The sequence below is a fragment of the Denticeps clupeoides genome, chromosome 5 (assembly GCF_900700375.1).
Source record: "Denticeps clupeoides chromosome 5, fDenClu1.1, whole genome shotgun sequence".
Lineage (NCBI taxonomy): Eukaryota > Metazoa > Chordata > Actinopteri > Clupeiformes > Denticipitidae > Denticeps > Denticeps clupeoides.
In genome coordinates, this window is record NC_041711.1 from 32,668,554 (window position 1) to 32,689,777 (window position 21,224).

General features: G+C 44.9%; 1 protein-coding gene across 1 annotated transcript in view; it reads left to right on the top strand.

Moving 5' to 3' along the window:
- Positions 1-21,134, top strand: part of me1 (malic enzyme 1, NADP(+)-dependent, cytosolic) — a 59,830-nt gene extending 38,696 nt beyond the window's left edge. The window contains exons 6-14 of the mRNA XM_028979052.1: positions 7,179-7,282; positions 14,353-14,462; positions 14,740-14,837; positions 15,107-15,220; positions 15,545-15,650; positions 15,866-16,008; positions 16,114-16,287; positions 20,342-20,440; positions 20,836-21,134. Coding sequence (XP_028834885.1) covers positions 7,179-7,282; positions 14,353-14,462; positions 14,740-14,837; positions 15,107-15,220; positions 15,545-15,650; positions 15,866-16,008; positions 16,114-16,287; positions 20,342-20,440; positions 20,836-21,003 — 1,116 coding nt within the window. The 3' untranslated portion in view covers positions 21,004-21,134. The remainder of the gene's footprint in view (positions 1-7,178; positions 7,283-14,352; positions 14,463-14,739; positions 14,838-15,106; positions 15,221-15,544; positions 15,651-15,865; positions 16,009-16,113; positions 16,288-20,341; positions 20,441-20,835) is intronic.
- The last annotated feature ends 90 nt before the right edge of the window (positions 21,135-21,224 follow it).

Below are 21,224 nucleotides of genomic sequence, written 5' to 3' on the forward strand. Positions count from 1 at the left end.
CCGGTTATGAAAAACGTCACTCCGGATCAGGCAGGTTTTAATAAGGGGCACCTGACACTCGAAGATCACTACTTGGGCCAAAGGGGCCTATGAAGGGGATGTGAGAAGGAACCAACAGCCCAGTAGTGAGGAGTGGTTACCCCCACATCTCCACAGTGCTCCTCCCCGTTCCAATGCGTTGAAGGATGGTGCTGATTTTCTGCTTGTCCGTTAGATCTGGAAAATCTGCAAAACAAAGTTCACAGGACAGCAGAGAGGTGTTGCATTGATCAGCTTTACATGCGAAATGCTCGGGGAGACTCATCACCCACTACTTGTTCCCCCAAGAGGAAGGGCCCTATGAAGGGGATATGAGAAGGAACCCACAACCCAGTAGTGAGGGAATGGTTACCGCCATGTGCACACTAAGAAACTGGGACTAGGATTTTGATTACCAAACTAGTGAATCTTAGTATTCTGAACATTCTCATTGTGCTACGTCTGATGTAAATATGCCGCTTTGTGTCTTCACCCTGTCTGTTTGCTTGCTGTGGTGTGTGACTTTTGTGTGTCTAGCTCCCCCTCGCAGGATGTGCGAATGCCTGATGGCAACAAATTTGACTTTTACAGGCATCATAACACAACTTTTACAAGCTGCTTATAGGGCTTTGATCCACGGCTCACTGTCTGTGCCCATGTCCTCAGTGCACTCAGGGCCACTGCAAGAACAGGGAAAAATCCTTTGCCATTTGTGTGCACACGGGTGCATGGTTGCATGCATGTATGTTTGGCCGCTTCCGGTGCGTGAGTGGGCATGTACGTGTGAGCCCTATCTTTACATCTACCAGCGTATGCAGCGTGGCTGGGCATGAATATGTCTACTGTATCTGCACGACTATGTTTCCTTGCACTCGTGTTTATGTGCTCACATCTGACGTAGATGTATGTTTGTGTGTGGTTTCAATTTCAGCGTGTGTGCAAGGGAGGATAAGGGTGCTGCCTTCTGATGTTTTCTAAACCTGTTGAAGTGTGTTAAGAGACCTGAATTCATCGTGCATCACCTCTCTTTTGTGCCACCTGAAAACAGCTCACCACAGTTTCTCCATCCAAAGCTTCAGATGTCCCCAAAGGCATGCCGGCACCCTACAAATCTCAATGGTTCTTGTACCAATGTCGTTTAAAATCTCTCCATTAACAGTTATTAATTATTTTGGGTTCATATCATATTTTCAGGAGATGACAGCTGTAATGAAATATAATAAGATAAATGGACAGCTTTTGCCACTCGTTTTTTTTTTTTTTTTCACCCGTAAAAAAGTTTGCTGTGGCTCATGGGGTTTTAATGGACAAACTCATGAGGCTGCAGCGGTTTAAATGATAAAATGGGTGTTATTACAGGATTAACGCTGCCATTATTTGCTACAGGCATTCTTGGAGAATGAAGCTTTTGGCCCGTTGTGGCTGCAGTTCCTGCATTTGTGTCCAGTAACAAGTCTGTCACGTGGGGGCTGGACATGGCATGAAGGAGGACGCATTCGCACGATTTCACAGGACAGGGGTTTAATACAAACTACACGCGAGACAAGGGAACAATGGAGGGAACACGCACAATTACCCGACGCCGAACAGACACGAACAGGATAGTTTTATACAATTATATAAATATAGACCAGGTGAACACGATCAGGGAACATTACACAGGACAAACATGAGACTCCGGTCCGGATTCCGGATCCGGAGTCAACCCCTGCCGGTCCGGATCATGACAAAGTCGTTTGTGTTCGCGTGCAAGTTCATGCAGCACACACACTTTCATATTTTACACTGTTCAAGCATTACCCCCAATCTTAACCTCAGTCAGAAATTAAAGATATTTTGACCGTTAAATGTTCAGGTTTTGTTAGGACAAGCTAAATGACCTTGTGTATACTGACCTTTTGAATGCTCATCTCTCATATCTCTCACTTCCACCCACAAACACAGAAATGCACAAATTCTAAAACTCTCAGATTCATCGACACATACAAGTTTATTTTCATTGTTTCCACATACTCACATGCAAATAATGAAGATGCTGGAAAACAAACATTCAGTGCACACACACACACAGTGTATAGACAAGCACGAACATGTGCACCCCGACACGCCCACGGGAAGCAGTCAGTGCCACGTAAACAGCACCTCCTTGCCCGGACTCTGTTTTTCCCCTCCGTAAACACGTGCTTTCATGTTTCTACACGTCTGCATTATCACTTCACGTCTGTGGGACAGTTCCCGGCGCGGACGTTCCATGGGAAATGCAGTCTGGCCTCATTTTCATGTCCTCGAGTTCCTCATCAGACGACATCAAAATCAAACTCTGCTTAGCATTATCTCCTGACTCTCACACACACACACACACACACATGCTGCTCACTCGTTGACATGATATCCAGTGATGTCACCCGGCACAATGCGACGCCTGTTGTGGGTGGGCGTGAGCAGGCACAACTCTCAGAAGCTGTTCTCCTGCGCAGGTCTCACACAGAGCGCCAGTGAGAAGCGGACTCACATCCCACCTGAGAAACAAAGGGCTCTCCAGACAAACGCACAAAGCAAGGCTTATCGAATCTGATCATTTCACCGGAACAGAGAGGGTCCATCAGCGCTCTGCCTCTCCCTTTGACCCAGAGGACAGGTTGCTTGGGTCTGTTTCCAGAATTGGGTTCTGCTGGGCTCTGATAGCCACTTCGAGAGTACAAAAGACAGCAACTCCATTCTGTCTATGACAAGACGCTCTTTTTATCGACCCGTTCTGCTGTTGCAGAGGCAGTTGGTACTAGCAGATCACAGATGGCCAAAAATGAGTTTGCCGAATGTACTCAGTTGGAAAGAGGTTCATCCGACCCGGCAGACAAAGGAACAACGATATCTTGTTAGAAAGAAACTAAAGAAGTTGTAGACCAGGAGCCGGTCACCCTCAGACGTCTTTACCCATGTGACCAATAAAACAATGTTCTGATACACACACACTAACACATACTCTGTTTTTGGTCTGTTATACACACACGATAACCAGAAAGTATTCACAGAGCATCACTTTTTATTCCAAAATAGACTAAATGCAGCTTTTTTTTAAATCAATATTCTACACACAACTCCCCATAATGACAATGGGAAAATAGTTTACTTGAGCTTTTTCTCATGTTTTCTTTATTTTCATGACCATTTACGTTGGTAGATTCTCACTGAAGGCATCAAAACTATGAATGAACACATGTGGAGTTCTGTACTTAACAAAAAGTGGAGACCTGACCTCCACAGTCACCGGACCTGAACCCAATCCAGATGGTTTGGGGTGAGCTGGACCAACAAGTGATAAACACCTCTGGGAACTCCTTCAAGACTGTTGGAGAAGCATTTCAGGTGACGAACTCTTGAAGCTCATCGAGAGAATGCCAAGAGTGTGCAAAGCAGTAATCAGAGTAGTGAGAATCTACCAACGTAAATGGTCATGAAAATAAAGAAAACATGTTGAATGAGAAGGTGCGTCCAAACTTTTGGCCAGTACTGTGTGTACCTGGACATTAAGGTTTTTTACATGAGAATGTGTGACTCATACTGCAAGTGCTGTGACTTGCTTGACATGCTGTTCTGAGTAGTGGGGATCTTGTCCAGTCACATCCACCCAGATTTAGCTCTCATGATACTTACATTTGGGATTTCAGTAGCTTTAAGTGTCCATCATGATGATGCCATGAAAGTACTGAGTGCCACTTGGTTGCTGCTGGAGCAAAGCTCTCTGGTATCATATGCTAGTCTGAGCCTGCTCCTTTCATAGGCATGGCAAAGAGAATGAAAAGTGTAGATGGCCACAAACAGAGCAGAACACAGAGAAAACCAACGAAAAGCTGTCGGTTTTTATGAGAAAAATGCATGCATTAACATAATTGTACAGCTTCTGCATCCTGTGTTTTCAAAAGACTGTAAACACTGCAGTTTGGCTGCTGCTGCTGTAGTTGGAGCTTGCCACACCCCTCTCCCTCTGAGGGACACTCTCCTGCTGAACCCTGCATGCCTGCAGACTTACACGCTTATCCAGCGTCCTTATTTCCGCTCACTCCCGCCAACAGCCCTGCTTTCATTTTTCATGCACAAGATTAGAGCGCCGCAGAACCAGACCATCTCCCTCGTGATTAAAAAAATCAAATGTATTAAATGCAGAGCAAAATGAACTGTACTGCATGACCAAGTGAGTTGTGTTGTCATTTCAGCTACGTACCTGTTAAACAGTATACAGTGAAATGAAACAATGCTTCTTTGCAACCAGGTGCTATATGTAATATAGATATATAAATATAGCTAAAACCAGTGAAAGGACTAATGAAGGTGCCATGTAAAACATGCAAATGCTACTGGAGTAATGTTCAAATTCTGCTGTAATAGAAATATAATAGAGCTATGTGCTGTGTATAAGAGGTAGAATGTGAGTGTTGAAAGAGGCAAGTATTCGGGTGTCTGATGGCCTGTGGAAAGAAGCTGTTGCACAGTCTGGCAGTGAGGGCTCGGTACCTTTTTCCAGATGGCAGGAGGGTGAAGAGTGCAAGTGAGGGGTGTGTAGAGTCCTTCACAATGCTGCAGCGTGTGTTGTAAATGTCCATTAGGGAGAGACTCCGTGATCTTCTCAGCTGTCCTTACTATCCGCTGTAAGGTCTTTTGGTCTGAAATGGTGCAGTTCCCAAACCAGACAGTGATGCAGCTGGTCAGAATGCTCTCAACAGTCCTTCTATTAAAGGTGGTGTAGATGGGTGGTGGGAGCCTTCGCATGATGTAAATTCGCTGCTGGGCTTTCGTGGCTAACGAGCTGATGCCGATGGCCTTGGAGAGGTTTTCCTTTTCGTGAACGCCTCAGACCTCCAAGGTTGTGAGTTTGAATACCGGTTCCAGATCTGTTTTCATGCTCTCGACTTTTCTTGTGGCTTCATTTATTTCCTCTCGCCGTCCAAAGGCGTTCTCAGTAGGTGGACTGGCAACTCTAAATTGTCAGTAGGTGTGAGGGACTGGTGTGTGCACCCTGCAGTGGGCTGGGTGAGCCCAACTCCATGCACAATGTTTTGGGATGGGTTTGGGCAGCCACAACCCTGATCTCATAGGAAGAAGCGGTTATTGGGTGAGTGGGGGAGTCAGCAGCATGTTTGTGCCAGACATGATAATTTACAATCCCAACTCCATTCCAGCTTTGTGTGATTGCAATGACACACTGCTTATTTGTGGATTTGGGTGAGCATCCCCAGCCTGTACCATGGGTGTGTGTATGTGTGTGTGCGTGTGTGTGTGTGTGTGAGTGTACATCTGTATGTGAATGACTGTAAGCACAGCTTCTGGTTTTTATCAACCTTATACCGAACTTATTCACATCATAGCATTTTTAGCATCATAGACACTTGTTTCATATTACAGCTCAGGATTTATTTGTCGTGACATGCAATTGTAATATATATAATGCAATTATTATTATATATATATATTTATTGAACATAAGTTTACTGAGTGCCCACGGTGCTCATTGTTACATTAGCATAAGTAAAACTCCATACACATTCCCAAGAGGGTGAACTTTTAAACCTCTTATTAAAAAACATAAATTAGAAAAGGGATCTAATGTGGAGGTTGGAGGCTGCATGTAAGCTGAGCTGGACCAGGGATATATATATATATATATGTCTACATATATATATATGTCGGGGTGAGAGGTAAATTGATGAGGTGTGTGTGTGTGTGTGTATGTGTATGTGTGTGTGTGTGTGTGTGTGTGTGTGTGTGTGTGTGTGTGTGTGTGTATATATATATATATATATATATATATATATATATATATCTCCCTCATCAATTTACCTCTCACCCAGACACACACATAAATACACAATGGTCGAAAAGAAGAGAAATAGTTTAGGGTAAGTGCAATTTATTTATGAATTGCTTTTCAAGGACATATAGTCACAAAGCATTATATATAAATGCTAACATATATAAGATGATATAAGATGGGAAGCTTGAAAAGTATCCAGAGTTAATCTCCATGTCACAAGGCCGGGTTGGTGCGCAGTGTGGGACACTGGGACTGGGACTCATGATGCAGAGTCGTCCAGGCTGCAGTGACGCTTGGGCCAGGAGAGGAGAGTGTGAGCGGCTGCGCTCAGTGACGTGCTGGGTCCACGGCGGGAGGGATGGAACGTGAGGAAGCAGGATCACTGTAGAGCTGGTGTAATGGAAGGTGGCTGGCTGCAGAGGCGTAGGGTGGAAAAGGTCCATAACGGGAGCAGGAGAAGCATCAGGGGGTTGGCGATCGGAGAGTTGTGGGATGGGCCAGGTCCATTGGGAGCAGGGCGAGAACAGGTAGGACAGTCGGTACCGGTCTTGGGTAATCAAGAAACAGCTTACAGCAACGTGAAATAAATAGACGATGAGCTCACAGATTTGTAGCATGTTTGGGCCCCTTTATACTCCTGGGTTCGATCTTCTTCTGGGTCAGCAGTTCTAGGTGTGGTTGTGCACCCCCTGGCGTTCTGGTGGTGGTACTCCATCATGATGAACTGGACACGTTAAGTGAAAACAATGCAACAAGTGCTATGTGTTAATGTTAACCTCTGTAACTTCATGAAGAATATTTTACTTTTATAGGGGCACAAGTATGTTAAGCTGTTATAAATGCCAGAGGTTGCTATTTTGAGTCAGCAGTGGATTCAAGCTGTTTATTTGCTCTATGCTTTTATTTCAGAGTACAATTTTGGTTCTTTTACCAATTGATATTTTGGTTCTTTTACAAAAGAGAAATGGTGAGGGTGCAAAGATGTATTCTGTGCATGAGCATGTGAGAAGGTGGGCATGTGATTAGATGGCAGGTGTGTGTGTGTGTGTGTGTGTGTGTGTACGAGAGAGAGAGAGAGAGAGAGAGAGTTGGGTTGAGTGTATGTGATTGGACTCCAGTCCAGAGAATGGAATCCACATGGGCTCTGAACTATCACTCCATCTCCGCTACTCCCACCACTTCCCTCCGTCCTCTCTCTCTCTTTTTCAAAGCATTCCGTGTCTCTGCTCGACGTCCCACGTGAGGGCAGACTGAAAGTCAGCTCTCCTCTCCTCAACTTGCCATCAGAGCCTCCTCCACTTCCTCTCTCCATCTCATCCTCCCTTCCTCTCCATTTCCCTCTGCACTGCAGGAGCTGCTGAAGGACCCTCTGTATATTGGACTGAGGCACAAGCGTGTTCGGGGACAGGCCTACGACGAACTGCTGGAGGAGTTCATGAAGGCCGTTTCAGACAGGTAGAGACCAGCAGGCCTCCACATCCCACACAGTAACATCATAAGCATCCAGTGTAACCCATTAACTGTGAATTCTGTGCTCAGACCACAGAAACATAGTCGCTTAGTCAGACTCTAGTGAAATGAGCTCCTGCCTCAAACGTTGGAGAGGGAAGCTCTTCTGTGTAGCTGAGTGGCTCATGCAAAGGAATGCTGTGGTCAGCGTGCCTCTGGTTTTATAGAGAGGGAGATTGTGTCTAGAGCACTGACTCCAGAGGTCGAACCACAGCAGTTACTAGTATTACCAGTGCTCAACACCACCATGAGGTAATTTGGCTTTAGTATCAGGGGCTGGTAGGACTCTCATCTGGAGCTGCATTAATTCTGTCTACAGGACAAGCTACAATAGTCTCAATTAAGGTCTATCAGGACATTTCTCCAACCCACACACAGGTACACTATTTTCAAACTGGCACTAGGCACAGTACTTCGCTCATAGCTATATTTACAGCATCCATCAGATGGTCTTATCCAAGCAACTTACAACCGTTTATTTCGTGGATTTGCACACCCTGCACCACGCACCTCATGCTGTGAGAACTTTAAATGGTCCAACACATTAACAACTACATGAAACAAATATTCAACATGAACATAAACAAGACAATTCTTAAACAAGTACCTCGTTGGCCACTTGTCCTGAAAAGAGACTTTATTTTAAACTTAGCAGAACTTTGTAGTAGACATCCACTCACCTGCAGTCCATATGAACAGGAGCCTAGTGGGTTAAACACTCGCCTATGAACCAGAAGACCCAGGTTCAAATCCCATTTACTACCATTGTGTCCCTGAGTTGCTCCAGGGGGGGACTGTCCCTGTAACTACTGATTGTAATCGCTCTGGATAAGGGCGTCTGATAAATGCTGTAAATGTAAATGGATCTCATGTAATCTTACACATTCTCACAAGACACCACTTTACCCATAAATCACTTAATGAAAATGAACTATCTCACATTTTAAATAAAATGATGTACCCCATAATAATTCAATAATTTACATGATGTCTGGTCACGTGTGACTATTTACAGAGCAACTAAGAAAGCTCTCTGTCTGATTTGCCTCCATTTGGTCCAAAACCAGCCATGACGCTGTAATAACAGGGTAGATTTGCAACTACAGGGAACAGTAATGCCTTTCCCTGAATGAGCAGAACTTGTGGAAAATAGTTGATGATTATAGGGGTTGCAGATTGGGAGAACGATTACAACCCTGGTGATTTTAATAAAATCACCATCCAAAAAAGTCAAGGAACCCGTTGACTCTTACAGTAAGTCTGACAATTAATCACCGGCGTTGAACGTCTGTGGCTCAGTTACCTGCACTGTAAAGAGGCATAAAGAGCTGTCTAAACAGTGCAAAGACATACAGTGACATTCCACCCTAGTTTATAGGTCACCCATTAGACCATAAAGCAATACTCAGTTTCTGACCAAAAGCCACCAAGTAATGACACCATGTTAGTGGTGGCAGTGAAGAGTTGGAGTTACAAAGCAGAAAATAGTGTGGGTCCCGGTATGGTTCAGGTAAGTTTTATTTTTTTTAATTATACACACATTTGTACAATTTATTTCTTGTACACACATACAGTTAATCAAAGATGGTAGCCATGAACAATGTGAAAGTGAAGTGATTGTCATTGTGATACACTGCAGCACAGCACACAGTGCACACAATAAAAAGTGCCCATCAGCCTTAGTGAACACCTTGAGCAGTGGCACCTTGGCGGATCGGGATTCGAACCGGCAACCTTCTGATTACGGGTCCGCTTCCTTAACCGCTAGGTCACCACTGCCCAGCAAAAAAGAAAACAAAGTAAAGAAACCTACAAAACACTTTGGCCCTTACTAACTGGTTGTGCACTATCATGGGTAAGAAAGCAGACATGTCCCTAAACAGTGTCACCTCCATGTTGTCAGTGAGACTGGCAGCCCACAACAAGATAAACCAACAAATTTCATCATTAGATCCCCAACACAGTCTGTGCATAGAAACATTTGGGGCTATAGTCTTTGCACACCTGCTAAAGTATAAGCTTTTGGGGTGTAGGAAACCGAAGTTGACAGGGTGCTGGTGCCCCACTTTGGGCACTTTCCACTTTGTTCAAGTGCATAAAGTAGAAATAGAGCACAAAGGCCAAAACCCCCAGCAGAGGTGACCCTGCAGTGCTGCCTTTCTTTTTTTACTTGAGGGACGTAAGCGAACCGACAAAGCCCAGATGCAATTTGAAGTCAGCTCTTTTGGCATTTGGCTTCTGAGTTCACACATAGAAACTCTCCAAAGAGACACAAATGTTTTTCAGATGCAAATTTTTTCCGCCCTTGTCTATTTTTTAAGAGGCCAATTAATTCAATCAGATTTCAGTCTCCTTGCTCTTTGTTGGGAAGGAAAGTGGCTCATGGGGGGGGTAGGATCTGCTTTCACCAAGTGAAGCTATAAGAGCCTCGCTTGACCCGATTCTTCCACGTCTTTTCTGTCTTCTTTCAAATTCTGTTTTTGTCTCTTTGTCAAATCATTTAATGAGAGTGCTGTATTTTCCCACTGCTGCACCCAAATGATTGTCCATGCATTGTCATGGAAACGGCGCTGACAGAAGGCAGACGAGGGCAACCCTCTTCCGTTGGCAGACCGAGGGGTTGAAAAGGAGGACACAGGTGGAGGAATTTGTATTTCTGCTGTCCTTAGCTAGATGGGGATTTATGGAATAAAGTTTGCTGAAAGAATTTGGCTCTTGTTGTGACCACGGAGTTTATTAGAGCCAAGCTGCCTGTCAGCTGTGAGCCCCTCGGGGGCAGAGGGAGAACAGATGGGCCTCTAATGGATCAGCGTAAACCCTGAGTAGTTTTTTTAATGAATCTTGTTCAGCTGATAAAGTTAATTACTAGGAAATAATAATGATTAACAGTGCTTATTGAACAGTTCTGTTCTCTTCTGAAATGTTCAAATCTTTGGCAAAGATTAGTGCAAAAGGAGATTTTGTTGAGATGCAGTTAATCAACTACATATTTAAAATTATTAATTGGAGGTTAGTGCATCTATTCATGCCTAAAAGTTATTTTTTAAATCTCCAAGGTGTTGCGAGACACTTTTATTTAAAACTGTGATAGCATTATAGAAAAATAATCAATGTTACCATAGTAACATAAGGAAAGAGCATAAAGCCGTGGCTAGAATGTGTTTGTCACTGTGGTCGCGTGTGTGAGTAGAGCATGTGCTCTGTCCCCCATAAAAACGAGACTACCATATCCCTACCTGAAGTCCTTTAGCTAAGACAAATATTTGAAATAAACTATTAACCAAATCTAGTGACACACACCGACGGGTGTTGTGGAACTGTGTCTGGCTTAGATACCCTGACCTCCGATGGAAAAGAGATTTCCTGAACGTATCAGCGGAATGTTTTAGGTTTTGTTCAGATGTGATGGTCTGACCCTGGGAGGTGTGGCTCCACTTCACCCACACACTTTGCACGCCATGGCCAATGCAATTCACCACATTGGAAATGTGTCGGGTTTCGGAAGAAAATTTGGTTTTAACACATTCTGTCTGCCAGCTCGGAGCCTGTCAGTAGAGATGCGAGTTGGCGGCTCAGCTGTTCCAGGCGAGGGAATGGCGGTCTGTATTGCAGCCTTGAAAAGGCTTCAGCGGGACTGCAGCCCCCGCTGTGTGTGTGTGTGTGTGTGTGTGTGGGTGGGGGCTGCAACCATGAGGGATGATCGATTGAGAGAATGCACTGTGTTGTGGGAAAATCCCAGCATCAAGCGGGCATGACTCCAGGTGGGCGAGTCCAGGTGACAATACCGCCCATCTACTGCTTCTCCGGCAGTCCAGGCATTTCTGTCCCATAGAAGAGTTCTCACATTATGCACGTGGTCACACGGATGCATGGAATACAGTGCAAAAGTGTGTGTGCATATGAGTGTGTGGGGCAGACATATGTTTATAACAGAAACAGGATCCCTTTTGCTTTTTCGAGTCCAGCTCCATCGTACAAAAGTTCTTGAATGTGTCCGATGCCAGTCCAGCTCCCGATTGAAGTCTGTCTGTAGCTGGAGTGGGTGTGTCTATGGCCTGGTGGATGGAGGTGATACTTGATGTTGTAATTGCCCCGCTTGTCGGCCCTGGGACGGTGGTTCTTCCTGCCGGGCTGCGGCTCCTTGGCTGTAGCGGTCCACGTAGCACAGCTCTTAAACAGGAAAACCCAAGCCTGGCATGAGTCGGCTTTATTGGCCCACACGCACGTCCCAGGTGTGTGTGTGTGTGTGTGTGTGTGTGTGTGTGGGTTGGGAAGTATGGAAAAGTATGGCGTGGAGGCGAGCTATGCTTGTGCAGGTCAGCTGTAGGACTTTCCCAGTCGTTAGTTTTTCTGAAGTGGAGAGTGATGGAGGAACTCCTGTCCCCCCCCCCACACACACACACTCTCTGCGTCTGATGTGTCCGGCGCCCGGCTTGTGCATAGACCAAATGAAACTGACAAGAGCAGTGGAGAGAAAGCTGCCCCGGTGCCAAATCAGAGCAGAGCGTGGGTCTTTTCTTTCCCCTTCCTACTGATTTAGCACTGGCCTGAGAAAAGCAGCTCCGGACACAAGAAACTGAGACGGATGAGGAGGGGCGTCTGCAATCGCTGCTGTCTGGGTGTGTAATTTGCTACACCCAGCCCTTTTTAAAAGCCACCATTTTTTCCCATGCATAAATGGGAATTATTACGGACTCTTGAATCTGACCTTCTTTCGTCTCGGCTGATTTACAGCGGGCTGAGAGGTGCATTGTGGGTCTCATTGAGGCAGGCGTCACGGAAAAACAACAGGCTTTTAGGCAGAGTAGGCAAAGTCAACACAATAAGGCTACCAGGGGGCCATTGTCCGGCCCAACCATCTAAACCCCCCTGGTTCCCCCGGAATCCCCACTCTCGGCTTACAGAACCTACAGAATTCCGGAGTTTCCTGCAGGGGAATGAGCCTCAGCTTCATTTGATCAATGTTTTTCCTGTGGATCCCTGGAGCGGTGTCCAGGATTAATCACCAGCCACTGATTTATGATTTAATCAGACAGGTAGAAATTGTCATGGAAAGCACTATCTAAGAGTGTAAAATACTTGAATATTAATCATTAAAAAGTGAAAGGAGCGTTTCATTTTCATCATTTCATTTGATTACAAATATTATGGATATCTAGATCTGTGCTAACTGGGTGTTGGATTCGCCCAACTGGGGGCAGTGGTGGCCTAGTGGTTAAGGAAGCGGCCCCGTAATCAGAAGGTTGCCGGTTCGAATCCCGATCTGCCAAGGTACCACTGAGGTGCCACTGAGCAAAGCACCGTCCCCACACACTGCTCCCCGGGCGCCTGTCATGGCCGCCCATGGCTCACTCAGGGTGATGGGTTAAATGCAGAGGACAAATTTCACTGTGTGCACTGTGTGCTGTGCTGCTGTGTATCACGTGTGACAATCACTTCACTTTCAACTGTAAACTAATGAATGATCTCCTACACGCAGAAGGAGATTAATATTTTATTGCTGCTCGGAGAACAGTAGGAGAGTCTATGTTTCATGAAAATAAAAAAAAAATTCTGCATCTGCGAAACAAAATAGTTAGCACCTTAAATTAACAGTGGTTTTGATTTCTCTGGATTGTCTTATTGTCCAAGACTTTTTCAGTACTGAATATTAGTATTTCTCCTCTAATTTAAAGGCCCTCTATCTGTTACCCCTGGCCAAACCTGCAGACACAAAAAATGTCACACAATGTTATTTTCAGGCAAAAAGCATCTTCAAGACACCAGACCCGACTGTTTCAATAAACTTGCATGACCTCGCGACGACAGACATGCATGGACACAAGGGGGCGATGCACCGATGACGTTCCGTTGGCTGATCGTGCCTGAGGCGTCCAAATCCCCCAGACTATGAAAAGTTTATGGTTGTTTTTCTGGCTTTGTGATGCGTCTTCCACATAGCCCGGAGATGTTTTAGTACTTTGCCTACTTGATAGAAAACACATTTCTCTCTCTCTCTCTCTCTCTCTCTGTCTCTGTCTCTTTCTTGCTCTCTCTCTTCTTAAATGGTTTTATTGTCAACCCTCCACGTTTTATTTCTCAGATGTCAACTTATAATTAAAATGTACACAGTAAGATTTAAGAAGCACTCACTCTCCTTCCTGACATGAAACATTCAGCTGCCTCCACTCAGGTGAGAAAGATGGAGAAAGTCACACAGTTCCGGCGGAAAAGGCCCTCAGACGTGGGTGACTGGCAGCAAATCAGGGGGATGTGCTCTTTTATCGACCTCTCTCACCGTTTCCACCATCGGGCATGTGTGTGGATGGAGGATTACGTAACCCACTACTGATGCACGTCCCCAGACAATTAGACTCTGGAGTGTTCGTGTCAGGCAATTCATGCTCTGAGAGGCTTATTGTGGAATTTTAGTGTACTCTTGATCCTCTCTGATACTAAACACGTTGCACTATTATCATAAGCTGACAGATAATATACTAAACTACTGTGACACTTCCCTTCATCCTCGGCTCTGCCTTCATACATTTGCACAAGTGAGTAAAAAAAAATACAAGAATTTGCCGGCATGCTTCACAGATCTTAGCCAATTAGCAGCCAAGAGCCCCCTCTTCAGGACAATTCAGATGGGACACACGTCTGTAGTCCTCAGGAAACTCGGGAAAGCGTGACTGCTTTTTCGTTTTGCGGTGAGCGCCAACGCAGCGGAAACAGCGACATGTTGTACGACTCTGCTGTGTGTGTACTCAGCGCTATGTGCTGCTTGAATGGGCTTGAGCTTTTGTTGCCTTGGTTACCTCTCCTCCAGTTGTGAGTTTATCCAGGTGCAGACCATCTTGTCCATCTTGTTATAGTTTGTATAAAATGATCGTATAAAATACATGCATTACTTACGTATGCTTCATGGCATCCCTGGGGGCTGAGAGGCTTGTGCAACAACCCGACCTGGGCTTGATTACCATATTGAATTCTGGTTAGGCAGTACATCAAACCTCTAAAGCTCTGTCGGACTTTTTCAGATATGGCATGGACTGTCTCATCCAGTTTGAGGACTTTGCCAATGTCAACGCCTTCCGTCTGCTGAATAAATACCGCAACAAGTACTGCACTTTCAATGATGACATTCAAGGTTTGAGTACAGCATGCAAACAGACACACATCAGTCTCATTATGTCTTAAGAAGTAGAAGCTTTCTTGCTAAATCAGGCGTAACTGCAATATCCAGAAACCTACAACATGGCAAATTAACACAATTTCACCATTCCACCAACTTTGATTGGTGATTAAACACATTACATTTTGTTTAATTTTGCCATGTATGTATGTCATATATGTTGCAAGTGTCCTTATGGAAAATGTTTAGTGAATCCTTGTGGTCAGGTTTGTTGTATCCCTTCTGGTCACAGGTACGGCAGCCGTGGCGGTGGCCGGACTCCTAGCTGCCCTCCGCATCACTAAGAGCAAAATGGCAGACCATACTATCGTTTTCCAGGGCGCTGGAGAGGTACAAGTGTGAACCGCTATTTAATGAATGAAATGTTAGAATAAATAAAAAGCTAGTTCCTGCCGTAACTACTGCCTGAAAGCATGACATGACTGAGCAGTGTTACATTTACATTTACAGCATTTATCAGACGCCCTTATCCAGAGCGATTTACAATCAGTAGTTACAGGGACAGTCCGTTGTTCATTCAGCAATTGGCAAGTTTTGGGCTGATGAAATAGTTTGATGAGAGAAATAAAACATCCATGCTTCATCTCATTTTTATCCAGGCTGCCATGGGCATCGCTGACCTCATCACCATGGCGATGGAAAAAGAGGGACTCCCTAAGAGCGAGGGTCTCCAAAAAATCTGGATGGTGGACTCCAAGGGCCTCATTGTCAAGGTAAGCTGGCTCTGCACTGTAGCTGTAAAAAAATGATTGTTTTTGGACTTGGCCATAAATGTCAATGCTGAAGAGGAATTCAGCACCTCTGAAATCAAATTACACAGCCAGTTATCAACAATTCAACAGCTTCTTAGTGGATTGTAAATAATTCATGCAAAAAACGGCCTGACATGAAACGCCTGGGACCTTGTGAAATGCCTCCAGTGTTGAGTCGTGGTTCTTCAGTGCCCTCTATGGGCTGCACTCCCTATTCCCATTCGATGGACATTGCTTGTTGGTTGTGGGCACTAGCTTTCTTGTCACACTTGTCTTTATTCCCAGGGTCGAGACCACCTGACACATGAGAAGGAGCGATTTGCTCATGAGCACCCCCAAATGAAGAAGCTGGAAGATGTCATAAAGAAACTGAAGCCTACAGCGATTATAGGTATATTCTAGTTTTACAATCATATGATATTCCCCTAGGAATAAACCCTTTACATTTACAATTACAGCATTTATTAGGTGCCCTCACCCAGAGTGACTTACAGTCAGTAGTTACAGGGACAGTCCCCCCCTGGAGACACTCAGTGTTAAGTGAAACTAGGCTACTACCATCCATTGACTCACACCCGTGTACAAAATCTCTCTTCTGTGTGAAAGGGGTGGCGGCCATCGCTGGAGCATTCACTGAACAGATCCTCAGAGACATGGCATCCTTCAACGAACGACCAATCATCTTTGCACTCAGCAACCCTACCAGCAAAGCAGAGTGCACTGCCGAGCAGTGTTACACAATCACCGAGGTAGCGCATCTGTGTGTGTGTGTGTGTGTGTCATTTCAAAAGGACACTTTCTTCCTTCATCCACCTCCTCCTCACTCACTCACTCACTTTCATTGTTCATCCCAGGGACGAGGAATATTTGCCAGTGGGAGTCCCTTTGATCCTGTCACTCTACCTGACGGGCGAAAGTTCTTCCCCGGCCAGGGCAACAACGCTTACATTTTCCCTGGAGTGGCTCTGGGCGTCAGCGCATGCTCTATTCGGCACATCACCGACGACATCTTCCTATCGACTGCAGAGGTACCTGTCCCTGTCTGACCAATGTAGAAGGGGAAATGTAGGGAAAGGATCTCTTAATCCAACACTAAAACATTCTAGGAGTCATCATCATGAACAGCTAATCTTTGCTGTTCTGAAATGCCATCTTATTAATGCAATAATTTCTCTCAATGGACATTAGTTGCTGAATGAGTTTAAAGGGGAGTACAATTTGTAGGGCACTATAAAAAAATCAGTTCAAGTTAATCATTGAAAGTTAATTATGGCCTATTGACTATATAGTGCCATATCTAGTACTAGACAGAAGTTTGGACGTACCTACTCATTTATGGGTCTTGCATTTTTTACATTATAGAACAAAGCTGAAGACAAGGAATTATGAAATAACACATGTAAGGGCATGTAGTAGAATGGGCTTTTTTTTAAAATGGGCTTTTCTAAGTGGCCACTATTGTAGTAACTGCCACCGAGTAGGTGTGTCCAAACCTTTGATTTGAATGCAGTCGCAGATGCTTATCTAACACCTCTAACTCATGGGATTCATTTGAGAAGTCGAGTTAGATAAGTAAAGTAAAAGTGTAGTGATTGTCACATATGATTCACAGCAGCACAGCACATGGTGCACACAGTGAAATTTGTCCTCTGCATTTAACCCATCACCCTGAGTGAGCAGTGGGCAGCCATGACAGGCACCCGGGGAGCAGTGTGTGGGGACAGTGCTTTTGCTCAGTGGCACCTCAGTGGCACCTTGGAAGATCGGGATTCGAACCGGCAAACTTCTGATTACGGGGCCGCTTCCTTAACCGCTAGGCCACCACTGCCCCCTTCCATAATGGGAAGATGCCTTTATGACTGTATTGTCTTCCTTGTTTGACTCTTTCAGCTGAACCTGCTCTTGTTACGGCCCATATGATTTAACACTGCAGATCATCTCATCCTAATTTCCCATCTTAGCGTCTAGATCAGGTCTTAACTTGCTGGGTGGACTTTATTCTTCATTAGTAGTAGTTCATCTTCCTTCACCTCCCTCCCACTAGGGTATTTTCTGATTCCCATTTCCAGGTGACTGTGATTTTGCAGTCTGGAAGTTCCATATCAGGTCTTCTCCAAACTTTACCACTTTTAAACATCTCTTCTCCTGCTTTTATTAACTCAGTCTGTTTTTTTTTTTTTTAGATCCTGAATTTCTGCGGCATTTAAACTTGAAATAAACAAAGCAGATGATCAGTGCTGTGTTTTCGCTTCATCCATTTGGTATTTGACTAGAGCAGGATGAGTCAGAAAGCTGGGCGATTAACCTTAAGTCCCTGTTTATTAGTGTACATCAGTGCTGTTGAGAGAGCAACTCTCAGAGCCGCTGGGTTCGCTTGATTAGATTTTGAGCTCATGAGCGGGTCAATGAACACCTACCTATATATCGTGTGTGTACACACACACACACACACACACACACATACATATATATATATGTATGTGTGTGTGTGTGTGTGTAGCAGCAATGAGTGTATGTGGTATATGATATACTATGACAATAATGGTAGTGGTATTGATATGAAATTATAGGATGATGATATCAAAGCAGCATAGTGTGAGGTATTAAGAGATTAAAGATTAAAGTGCGGGGTGCAGTACTGGTGTTCAGTTTGTAATGTGTTGTTTGGGAGGGTTTAGGGCTTAGTGGTTGAGGTGATGTGGATGGGGGCAACATATTGAGGAGCCGGACAACCTGGGGGTAAAAACTGTTCCTTAACCCGGCAGATCTGGCTCCGATGCTGCAGTATTGTCTTCGGGAGGGCGGGAGTGTGAAATGTCTATGTCGATTCTGCAGGCCTTACTGATGCTGTGTTTGTGAAATGTGTTCAGTAGTGCATTTACATTTACATTTACATTTACATTTGGCAGATGCCCTTGTCCAGAACGACTTACAACGTACTTCCATGTTACCATCGATGAAGTGATCAGTTCCGGTTCACTAGGACCCCAACTATGAATACATCTATTTTATTCACTCTGTTGTAGATTCTATACAGAAGTTCGACAATAAGAAGTTTACAAGTTAGTCTAAATATTCTGTAAAGAGGAAGGTCTTGAGCTGCCGTGTGAAGGTACTCAGTGACTGAGCTGTTCTGACCTCGAGGGGAAGTTCATTCCACCACCGAGGGGCCAAGACGGAGAAGAGTCTAGATGAGCGTCTTCCTTTTACCTTCAGAGATGGAGGGACCAGGCGAGCAGTACTGGAGGCTCGGAGTATACGAGGTGCAGTGCGAGGTGTAATAAGGGCTGTGAGGTAGGATGGTGCTACTCCATGTTTGGCTTTGTAGGCCAGCATCAGTATTTTGAACCTGATGCGTGCAGCTACTGGGAGCCGGTGGAGGGAACGTAGCAGAGGGGCGGTGTGGAGAACTTGGGAAGGTTGAAGATCAGTCGTGCTGCTGCATTTTGTATGAGTCAAATCCCGATCCGCCAAGGTGCCATTGAGGTTCCACTGAGCAAAGCACCGTCCCCACACACTGCTCCCCGGGCGCTTGTCATGGCAGCCCACTGCTCACCAAGGGTGATGGTTGCAGTGTTTCACAATAACAATCACTTCACTTAAAATGTTTCGACATTCAGAAACAGATTTTTATTGTGGCACCATGCAGACACATATATGTGTGTGTGTGTAGAGTAAGAGAGAGAGCACAATATATTTGCTTTCCGTCCTCTCTTGTTTTACTTTCACCTGCCTGTTGTGTGTTTTGCAGATAAATATCATAAATGGTATTTGAGAATCTAAGCTTTCTTAGCACTTTATGTCCTCCATGGGTCCAACTCATAAACAGAACAGTACAGGTGTATGTTCTTGGCATGGCTGGGCCAGACCTGGAACATCAATTCTGTTGGCACTTGACAGGAACTATTCTACTTGATCACACATTAATTTCATAGTAGCAAAGCAGGAACTTGTAATTTGAAATAAATTCATATTTATGTTGAACCACAAGGGTGTCCATTGATTAAAAATTGATCCAATTTAGCAGTTTTTGCATAGTTAATCAATTCAGCTCAGTGCAACACAGTGCAACTCAATGAAATGTAAGCTAATGCACAACACGGCATATTCAAGTAAGACTGAGAGGCAGGTTCAGGTTCTGAGTCACCGGGCAGTCTTCTGATGCAATGAAAAATTCAGATGCCTCAAGTCAAGGATAGAAAATCCCATTTCTCTGGTCTACAGAATTCACCTGGACACTCGTTCTACTCTGCAAGCCCACTGAACAGGTTATTGGCCGAACATAATTCATTTTATTCATGCAAGCTCAAGCTTTGAATGTTCCTCTCCCGATACGGCTGGAATGAAGGACTGTCGGGCTATCTGAGTGGTAACTATCATGGAAAAAACGAAAATGGCTGATCCCAGAATTAATTACCTCATGTCAGAACACTGGTCCCTCAGGCTAATACAGACCCTCGCTCAGATGGAGCAACAGAAGAACCTCAAGGGATGAAAACCATCAGACAGAGTGAGCCGCAGACATACATTAAGCATGAAGTATACCATCGTAATCATCCCACTCGTGGGACTTTTTGTCCCGCTGCGATCCCGTCCTGGACAAGCGGATGAATGAGCTTTGAGCAACGTGTTTTGCAGTTCATGGCGCACTGAAGCAGGCTTGTTTGAAAAGGAGCGAGGGTCCGGCATGAATAATAAAAAAAAAACCACAGCAGAGAACCTTCAGATCCTCCTAAAACCCTGAGCTGAACCGATGGCATCTTTTATCAGCAGAAGACCCCTCTTTCAAGGCTGACAGCTCAGACATGGGAACGTGCACTGCTCACTTTTCTCCACACAGATAGCAGTAGCCGGCATGAGGTCCTGTTTTAAGGTTTTATCACCTGCACCATCAATATTTGCTTGGAGGGAAAGCTGGCAGATGACAGACATCAGCTTTGATCGTGTCTGTTGGAATTTCTATGTCGGTCTCCCCTGCAGATATTTACTTCAGCAGCTGAATGACTTGATAGCCAGTATCACACACACCGAATTTAACTGCTGGAAGAATGAAACTTTATAAAAGGAAATTCTCTGTTGCAGACGGTTGCGAGTCTGGTGACAGAAAAGGACCTGTCAGAAGGAAGGCTGTACCCTCCACTCAACACCATCCGAGAGGTTTCCCTCAAGCTGGCTGTAAAGGTGAATTTAGTACACTCCCTTCCGACGTTTCTGTGTGCCGAATGTTGAGACGCTTCCATCACTCAAAAATCTCCTGTCACACACAAGCACACAATACAGATGAAAAGACGCCAGGCTCAGGTTCGAATCTCACACCCCGGAGTTCCAGCAACAGGGTAGCAGCTGAATTGGTAGATAAGGGTGATGGGCCCTTTTCCGTGTAACAAATTGGTTAATAAATCGGATAGATGGCGGGTGGCTCTACATCAACAACAAAAATTCATATAATTTTATATTATTTTACGTTATTTTATGTTTTGTTGGAAAATTCTTATATGTCATATGTACACAGGATACAGTATAATTCCATGTTCTGCCTGTAATTTGCTGATATAATATTCCCACTCTCTACGCAGGTAGTGGAATATGCGTACAAACACAATATGGCCGCCCTGTCCCCGGAGCCCACCGACAAGGAGGCTCACGTGCGCTCGCTGACCTACAGCACCGACTATGAGGAGTTCGCTGTAGACTCTTACCGCTGGCCAGAGAACGCCATGAGCTTCCAGTCCTGCAAGCTGTGACGGCTGAGGAGCAGTGTCCGCTCCGCTCCGTGGAAGTCATATCACTGTGGGGGTTTTGTCATGTTGCCCGGGTATTTGCACTTTGCCAGCTGAGGAAAATAAAACGGATACAACTTTTTACGTACCATTCAGCAGTCCGTGTGAGTCTCGGTTTTATTGCAGCAGTTTAACCAGCAATTCTACGGTGAGAGACTGAATATTGGCACGTTACCTGGTTTTTT